The sequence below is a fragment of the Gossypium hirsutum genome, chromosome A04 (genome assembly GCF_007990345.1).
Source record: "Gossypium hirsutum isolate 1008001.06 chromosome A04, Gossypium_hirsutum_v2.1, whole genome shotgun sequence".
Taxonomy (NCBI): Eukaryota; Viridiplantae; Streptophyta; class Magnoliopsida; order Malvales; family Malvaceae; genus Gossypium; species Gossypium hirsutum.
In genome coordinates, this window is record NC_053427.1 from 28,800,534 (window position 1) to 28,809,782 (window position 9,249).

The 9,249-nt window shown below is 31.7% G+C and overlaps 1 protein-coding gene across 1 annotated transcript; it reads left to right on the plus strand.

The window, feature by feature from the left end:
- The first annotated feature begins 209 nt into the window (after positions 1-209).
- Positions 210-6,708, plus strand: LOC107948426 (DNA polymerase delta small subunit). The gene is made up of 14 exons (XM_016882968.2): positions 210-456; positions 549-678; positions 1,541-1,647; positions 1,776-1,902; positions 2,350-2,457; positions 3,243-3,358; positions 3,454-3,537; positions 3,944-4,012; positions 4,112-4,183; positions 4,264-4,355; positions 4,441-4,568; positions 4,927-5,028; positions 5,151-5,218; positions 6,463-6,708. Exons 1-14 carry the CDS (start codon positions 400-402, stop codon positions 6,520-6,522), a joined length of 1,320 nt encoding a protein of 439 aa, XP_016738457.1. The 5' UTR covers positions 210-399; the 3' UTR covers positions 6,523-6,708.
- Positions 6,709-9,249: the final 2,541 nt, after the last annotated feature.

Genomic DNA, 9,249 nt, shown 5'->3' on the forward strand with positions numbered 1-9,249 from the left:
AAAATAATATTTTTAATGCTATATAACTCATCAACTAACTCATTTGAGATATTAAAAATTTAAAATAAGGAAAAAAAAGTAATTGATATCAAGTTTAATTACTAAATGTTGTATTAATCTTTTCAATAATAAAATAGTAGAAAGAGATTTGCAAAATAGAAAACAGGAAAAAAAAAACATGATAAATGCTCATATAATTAAGCAAGACTGGAGACGCGGGGTATCGAACCCCGTACTTCTCGCATGCAAAGCGAGCGCTCTACTGTTTGAGCTACATCCCCGAATGGCTTGATTGAGGCTTAAAATAAATACATCGTAAAGTGAATTGGATGTATAAAATCTCTCCACTCAGAAGAATTGCCGTAGAGAAATTTCAGTCTCCAATCCAAGTTTCCCGCCATGGAAGTCGACTCGCAAGAACAACTGCAGAGAAAACAATCCACTTACCTCTCTTTAGTAACTCCAACCTCATTTTCTTCCCTTTCACAATATCCTAAAATCTCTTCTGATTTTGTGAAACTATAATCCCCTTTTTCTTTGTGTCTTAGGATGAGAATTTCGAGATTCAGAAGGAAGTTTACAGAGGCCAGCAGTACAGTCAAATTTACTTTGCTCGTCTTCACATGATGAGAACTTTGCTTTACTCCCTTGTGCCCAACTGGAAATCCCATCTCCCCGGTAACCTCTCTTAAAAAAAAAAGGAATATTTCGGGAGATTTCCAAAATTGTTTATTCTTTTAATTTATTAACTATGGTACTCTTTTTCCCTCTTCTTATTATGGGTTTTGGGTTTTGAAGCAAGCAGCAGCTTTGGCTAGTCATTTTTGGCTGCTTTGTTACCTGCATTTGGACTTAAGGAATTTTTGTAATTTGCAGTGTCTGGGGCTCTTAGGGTTCGCAGTGAATATAAAAAAAGTCTTTGGTATTAGCTTTTGATTGGTGTGTCCTTACCCTGTGATTATTTGGATTCCATTCTAGAGGTTTTGACTGATTAGCATGGAAGGTTATGTTTGAAATACTTGCATTGTGGCTAAGAATTACTATTGGTACTCATACTCGTTGGGGACTAGTCTGACCTATGTTGCTCGGAATTTTCGTTCTTCTTGGAGTACCCTTGTCCGACACTCGTTTCTGACACACATGAGAATTTGATCTCCAAGGATTCTCCAAAAAGATGGAAAAACTTAGAAAATCTTGCAATGCACGTAGGATACACTTGAGTCCAAGTAACATAGACTCTGATAAGTATTTCTCATTCAAAAGCTTTCTTCAAGGTGACAGGTTCTATTTTGAAAAAAAAAATGCACTAGATACTGTTGCTCATATTTCTGATGAGTTTGTTGTTGGTATTATTTGTGCATCTGAAATTTTGTTGCCTCTGTAGTGTACTTTTTCACATTAGAAATTTGAAGTACCAGAACTTTCCAGTCCTCTCATTGGTTGTGGCTAAAGATAATGGGGATTCAAATAAATTTGTAGTTTGATCGAGTTTTTAGTTTCCATGGAATAATTTAAAAATTTTCCTTCTCTCTTTTTGTAGTTTGTACAGTTTTAGAGCTCGAAGAAGGCAAAGAATGCATCATTGTTGGTACTCTTTATAAGCATATGAAACTCAAACCTTGCATTCTTGATGAATACTCTAAGGAGGTAATATGGTTGTTAATGGATGTATATTATTGATTAGTTTATTTCATTTTGTATATTGAACTCTATGTTGGAAATTCAGTGTTGTTTGACTTTGAACGTTCTGTGTATAATCTTTTTATAATTTACAGAGATCTGTTGCCCCTCTTATAAAACCTCATAATTTTATGCATCAAGATGACTACTTGGTTTTGGAAGATGAAAGCGGACGAGTGAAGCTTGGCGGTACTAAGCTTTCACCCTCAGTTTATGTAACAGGTCTGTATTGCTATCAATTCACTATCCATATTTGGAGTTTCTGTTCACAATTGACTTGTTTGTCAATCCATTGGAAATGATTGCATTTGTTGCACTTAATTGCTTCAAAGCCTTGTTTATAGATTACCATGTTGAGCAATTATCAAACTATTAATTGCATTCATGCCTTTAGCTTCTAGAGGAAATCATATGAGCTTGTTGAGGGCCTCAACTATTTGGTTCATTGCATTCAATTTTACTCACTCTTATCATTTTTGAACTTTTCTTTTCTTTTCTTCCCCTTGTTTTTAAACACAAGCTTCTATGATCTAGATATGCATGCCATTGAGTGATATGCAATAACTTACTGTTTATGCACTATCAAGGCTTCAATTAGTGGAATTTATGGGCTCAAACATTACCCTAATGAAACATGTTGATCTTTCACTTACGCTATGCGTTTGATAGGTGTTGTTGTTGCGTTGCATGGAAAGGAAACCAGTGCAGGAGCCTTCTTTGTTGAAGATGTTCTCGAAGCTGGCTTACCACCTCAGATTGAACGACCGCTAAAATCAAGTATGATCTGATTGCCCTTCTACCTCTGAATTTATGTTCTTTGCTCTAAAGTTGCATCAACTCTGTAAAGGAGCCACTTCTCTATTGGATATAAGCATTCCTCATCTTATCTAATCTGCATACAGTGTTTATCCCTGGTTAGATTAATACTATTATCTAACATGCTAAGAAAACTACAGATGGTTTGTAACTGATTTTTTCTTGTTTTTTTGCTAAAATAGAGAAATTACTAGAACAATTTGTCAATTCACCATGTATAAAATGAAAGGTGTTGCATCTTTGACTGAGGAAATGATACGACTCATTAGTCTTGAAAGGATTCATGCATTAAAGCTGCATATTTCTGCAGATTTATAAAGTGATTTTCATTCATCAAGAGTTGACAAGCAGAGCTCTCTATCTCTGTATCTCTCTTAACCTTAGATTTCAGGACATGAGATGCTAGTATGTCCAAGCATTCTTGACTAGCTGCACCTAGTTTTGTCTCGTGTTTGATGTTATAGATTTTCTTTGTTGGGCATTTTGAAGAATCACATCTGCTAGTTGTTTCTTGTCGGTTTTCTCCATGAATACAGCAGAATAATGGATTGGAGTATTGAGAATGGTAGGAAGAAAATTAGCTTTATAATGTATTGTTGAATTTTTCTTAAATATTCAGCCTTGATTTGTCTCATGAACCTTCAGCCTTTCCATTTTATCTCAGTAGACATAGCCTGTATCTTAAAGTTCAGCCATTCTGTCTTGTAAACAAGGCCTCAAAGTCTTCAAATTTTGACTCTGGACAGGAGAAGACAAGTATGTTGTTTTTGTCTCTGGGCTTAGCATCGGGAGCAGCTCCTCTAATCCCCTTCAGTTTCAGCTTCTTGTTGATCACATAACAGGGCATCTAGGAGATGAGGAGGTTCTTGCCAATTCTGTTATATTCTTTTTTTCCAGCCATTTTACAATGTCTCATCAACTGTTACAGTTTGCTTACTTCATAATATTGATGAATAGGAGCAAGGACTTGCTGCAGAGATAGTTCATCTTGTGATTGTTGGAAACTCTGTTGAAATTTCTCATGGACTTCTTAATGGACAGGTAAACCTTTTCTTTTATTTTTAACTTAATCTATTACTATGGAAAGGCTGTCAATATTATGCTTTTCTTCTATAAATTATGATCATTAAAAAAGAATCATTGGCTTTTCCTTTTAGGATCTCTCTTCAGAGTAGTTTGACAATAATAATAGTCTCATGGACGTAGCACTGACCTCCTTGCAAAATTCTCTAATTGAACAATAGCCACAAATTCTGTATGTCCCCTCCATTTCTACAAGAGAAAAAAAATCGAACTTTCCATGTAACTTAATTTTTCCAGTCAAAGGTCTTGCTGTTGTAGTAAGTCCTTATGATGTTGACAATATAAATCACCATTCTTGATGGGTGATAATCTGTAAACTCTGGACGCATCTTACACTGACATTTGGATGATAATCTTTGGGCAGAATTTAGCTTCAAAGGATCAGTCAAGGTTGTCTGAGCCATTTAAAGAGCTGGATATTCTGTTAACTCAGGTTTTCTCTTCTCACGATTGTGATGATCAGCACTTTAAGGTTAGCCTCCTGAAGTTTCTGTACTGCTCTTGTTGCTTATCTATTTTCACCTATGTTCAGATTGCTGCAAGTTTGCCATTGGATATCATGCCTGGATCTAGTGACCCTGCAAATTTTGCCTTACCTCAGCAGGTTTGACATTTGCTTTATAAGTTGAGAGTATGTAAGTTACAATTGCATTTGTATTGTTTCTAATATATTGCTCCTTTCAGCCTTTGAATAGGTGCCTTTTCCCAGGGTCAGCAACTTATAACACTTTTAGGTCCTGCACTAATCCTCATTGTTTTGAGCTTGATAGCATCAGGTAATACATGGATATAACTTATTGTAAGTGGCTCAGCCAAATTAAATGTATGCTGCTCGCTGAATTGTGCTCCTTTATTTTCAAGATTTCTTGGAACATCAGGTCAGAACATAGACGATCTCACTAAGTACTCGGAGGCGAAGGATAAACTTGACTTCTTGGAAAGGACATTAAGATGGAGGCATCTGGCACCAACCGCACCGAATACTCTTGGTAAAACTTTTATATATTCATATATATGCACCTTTGTGCATTTAGTCATTTTTATATGTAAACTTGTTCATTAACTTGGAAATTTAAGAGGCTTAGCACCCATCAGTAAGTCATATAATCTTCAAAGGAAAATGAAAAAGACTCACTTCATGGAGAAGGCTCCTGATTTTGTAAAATGAAGATTGATCCTGAGCAATGTCAACATTAACATGCTTCAGATCTTGAGTTTAAAATGATATTAATATTTTGGTCCTGTTACTGCCCAACAGGCTGCTACGATTATTTACTACAGAAACCAGGTAGCTGGTAGATTTATATCCTGAGCTTAGTCAAGTTTACTGCTTTTGTTGAATGACAGGTTGTTATCCTTTCACTGATCGGGATCCCTTCCTAATTGATAGCTGTCCTGATGTTTACTTTGTTGGTAATCAGGAAAAATATGAAACTCGCTTGTTAAAAGGTGATTATTCCAAGATTTTCCCTTACCTATTGAAAATCAACTTTAAGCAAAAGCAACAACTAAAGCAGCATCATTATTTCATTACCAGGCTGTTAAAGTCTTCTTACTATTAACTGATGCAGGGTTGGAAGGGCAATTGGTAAGACTTATTTGCATTCCTAGATTCTGTGAAACTGGAGTTGCCGTTGTGGTAAGTGTTTTTCACCTTCCAGGATGTTGAGACCTGAAACTAGTAGATAAATTTACCATGTTTGTACTAATTTGAGGAAATGCATGTCTGTATTATTCATTACCTAAGACCTAAGCTATCATCGTGGAAATGGAGGTTTGTGTCATTCCTACAATATGAACAAATGTCTTGAATCTATTGTATAGTGTAATTGTACTTTTAAAGCAGTTGAAATCATGTTCTGGTGTGTCCTCTATCCAAATATATCCCTCTACTAGGTAGATGACAAATAATCAGATGTTTTGTTTGTCAGCCCGTTTAAAAGACAAGAAACATTCTAGTCATCTACCAAATGCTTGTGTATAGAAGTTATTGTAATACAATCTAGGACTCTTCTTCAGAGTCAATAAGGGAGAGGAAGAAAAGAGAAATGGTAAGGAAGGGGAAGTGTGGATTGATACCATAGAAGTTGCTCTCTGGTTGCATGCTTTCCTTTCGGTGCCTTATTCTGTTTTAACATATAAAAACAAATTCCTCTGAGTTGGAGGTTGTAATTAATTTAAGTTTCCATGGTGAACTGTTAGCATGCAAGTGAAAAACCAATTCCATGGAGATTTTAGCTTTCCTAACCATATACCCAGAGTTCTTAAATATAAGAAGAAAAACATACTTGTCAGTTGTCATACAGCCACCTTTTTTGTAAATTATAGTAATCAGATTAAACCCAGATCTCAAGGCATATATTTTACTTGAGTTTAACACCAATAGCCACCAACCTCTGCCTCCATAAAGAAAGTAATTGCAGGACGGTCCAAAGAGTTGATAATAAGCTTCCATGACATTGTGCTACTCTGTCGCTTCAGTTTGATTTGCTATTTTTGCTCCATTTGTCGGTTACCGGAGTTCTCAAACAAAAATGTAAAGATATAATAACCTTGTATCACTTGAATTCTAGAGGCACTTCGTCCTTAGGTGTTTAATTTTAGCTGGTAGTTGTCTTTTTCCTCTGGAACACAGGTTTTACTTGTTACATCCTTTATTAAATGGTGAGTGAAGGGAAATGATGCAATTAGTAAAGTTTTTCTCTAGACTTAATCGGTTGCACTCAGAGTAGTAGAGGTTAATAGATTTTTGGTAAATCCTTTGCAGGTTTAAAGACAGGCTTAACTATTAATTAGATCATTTACATGATGACAAGCTTTTTCTGTACAAGAAGCACCATCCATGCTAATTTTTGTTTTGTTTTCTTTTTTCCCTATTTGCAGCTCAACATGAGAAATCTAGAATGCCATGCACTAACTTTTGGGACACAAATCAGCTCATAACATGCTATGTAGTTTAAATGCCAAATAACTTATCAGACGTGCTGAATTTTTACTTAATGAACTCTTCTTGATTGATTTAATTTTGTATGGGAAAACAATTCAGTGCAACTTGCATTGAACAAAGAAAACTATGGTTGTTCTTCCTTTTGTTAACCAAAGTAAATGACTGATCTGTTAAAAATGGAATACGAGGTTTCGTATGTGATATTCCTCCATCTCTCTAATGCTTAAAATCTTGGAAGAAAAGTACTTACGGATAGGATAACTTCATGATTAACGGGATGGTGCTTCACCTAGCTGCCATCATTTTTTTTCTTCTTACAATTCTACTTCTTTATTATTATTGTTGTTTTATGTAATTATCCATAGCTTTGTTATTTGATTTGCGGATGAACCTAGAAATCTCGTTTCCCATGTTAATATTCAGGCCTTAAGAAAAGCAGGCTAAAATAAAATTATGTTTTGTTTCTTCTTCTCTGACATTTTGGGAAGTTAAAAGGAAAGCGATGGGCCTCGATAGGGTTTCATACAAAGTTTGAGCTATTTGTTCAAGCTGAAAGGTTCTTTCATTCTTTCGGTATTTAAAAGTTTGGATAAAAATATTAAATTTGAAAAATAAGTTTTCACTAAAAAAATAGGCTTGTTTAAAATATAGGTCGGATTCTAGATTTAATATTTCAAGCTTGAGTGTTACTTAATCTTGCCTATTTTTAAGTTTATAATATGTTTTTTTTTACTCGGTTGGTATTAATATTGTTGTCAAAACAAGAAGACCTGGTTTGAATGCATTTATCTTCTTATTAAAGGGTGTGAAAAGGTTATGATAGTTCTAGACATGGTATAATAATAAATAAATGTAATAGTAAAGCAGTTCATATCTTAAATATTAAATAAAAAATACTAAATGTTAAATAGACAATATATATATTAAAAAAACATAATATTGAGTTTAAACAAATTTGGATTAGTTATTTTAAAAAAAAAATTAAGTTTGGACAATTTTTAGGTTTATATTGTGCTGGGTTTGAGCAATTATGTGTGATGTTGATATTGTATACAAGTTTAATCCGAACTTAATTTAACCGGACTAACGAACATTTATAGGTTTGTTTTAAATGTCAAAGGCTCTTTTTCTTTAGTTTTGAGATATTTGTTAGTCTTTATATTTTTTTTGTACTTTAACTGACACAATGAGTATTTTTTTATTAAAAAAAAAAGTAGAATAACCTTTTTAGCTTTCAATGTTTATAGTTTTTGTCAATTTGGTCTTTAGTTTTTAAAACTACATAAAAATTGTAAAATAAATTAAATTTTTTATATTTTCAATGAAAAATCTTAAAATTTAAAAAAAATTCAAAAAAATATAAAAATAGAAAACCAATTTAATTTTCTTTTTAAAATATGCTATTTACTTTTTAAAAGGAAATAAGGTATTTCCAAATTTTAGGTTATTCATATAGTCAATATTAAATCGGGTTTTAATATAATTTTCAAATTAAATAAAAAATGTTTGTTTAAATCCGATTTTAACAATATCAAACAAATAGTTCAAATTTTGGATACTTTTTCAAAGAGTAAGTAAAACATTTTTGGAACCTTTTATATTATTTTATAATTTAACGAATTTTTAAATGAATTCATTAATTTTTATTGTTTTTAAATTTTAAAGGTTCTTTTTCTTAAGTTTTGGAAAAAATTTTAATTTTTTCTATACTTTCTTATTGAGTATATAAGAACACCTTTTGTTATTTTTATGTACCTTTAAAGAGTAAGGATCAAATTGATAAAAGGGATAAATGTTGAAGGTTAAAATTATTTTTGTATCTTTTTAAAGGAATTATGATTTTTAGATAAAAGCATAAGGATTTAATGTCAAAATTAAAATATAGAGGTTAAATTTAAATTTTTAAAAAGTATAATATTTTTAGCGTATTTTAATATACATTTTAAAGTTTAGGTCAACAACGCCTAAGCACCTGTAGGCTTAAATTTATAGTAATGGGATACATATTGTAAAGGAGCTCTTCCAATGGGCTTAATTTTAATCTAAGGGTACAAAAATTTATTTTTGGAAAGTGATATGATATTTAGATTTGTGTGTAATTACATAAAAGTGGGTAAACTTGAAATTAGTGAGTCCAATGAATTGATTGTAATTACAGTAACTTAATTATATTTTTTAATTATTAGGAGAATGTGAGAACTAGAGTAATTACACTTAAATTTAATTATTTTATGGCTTTTTAAATATTCATACATGATTTAATTTTTTTAAAAAATATTTTTTATTTAAGTTATGAAATTATATTGTAAGCATAAACACATATGAGTATTTGAAATGGTTATAGCAAAAAAAAATATAAGAATAATGTGTATTTCATAAAGTTATAACCAAGAATTATATTTTTTAAATTTTAATTTTTTTCTAAAATTTTAGTCAAAAAGTATGTTCTAAAAAATAATTTACGTATTATAAAAGCATCCTAATATATTTATTTGTAAAAAGTTATGTTAAAAAAGTATGAACATAATTTATTTACATGTCCATGCTATATATTATAAAAAATACTATTTTGTATATAAAAAAGTAATAATTCTTTGTCATAACTTATTTATGAAAAATAACTTTTTAAAATTATAGAAAAAAAATATTATTTATAAGAAGTGTTATGAAAATTATTAGACACTTTATAAAACTTTTTTATAAGGTTATATGTATTATAAATT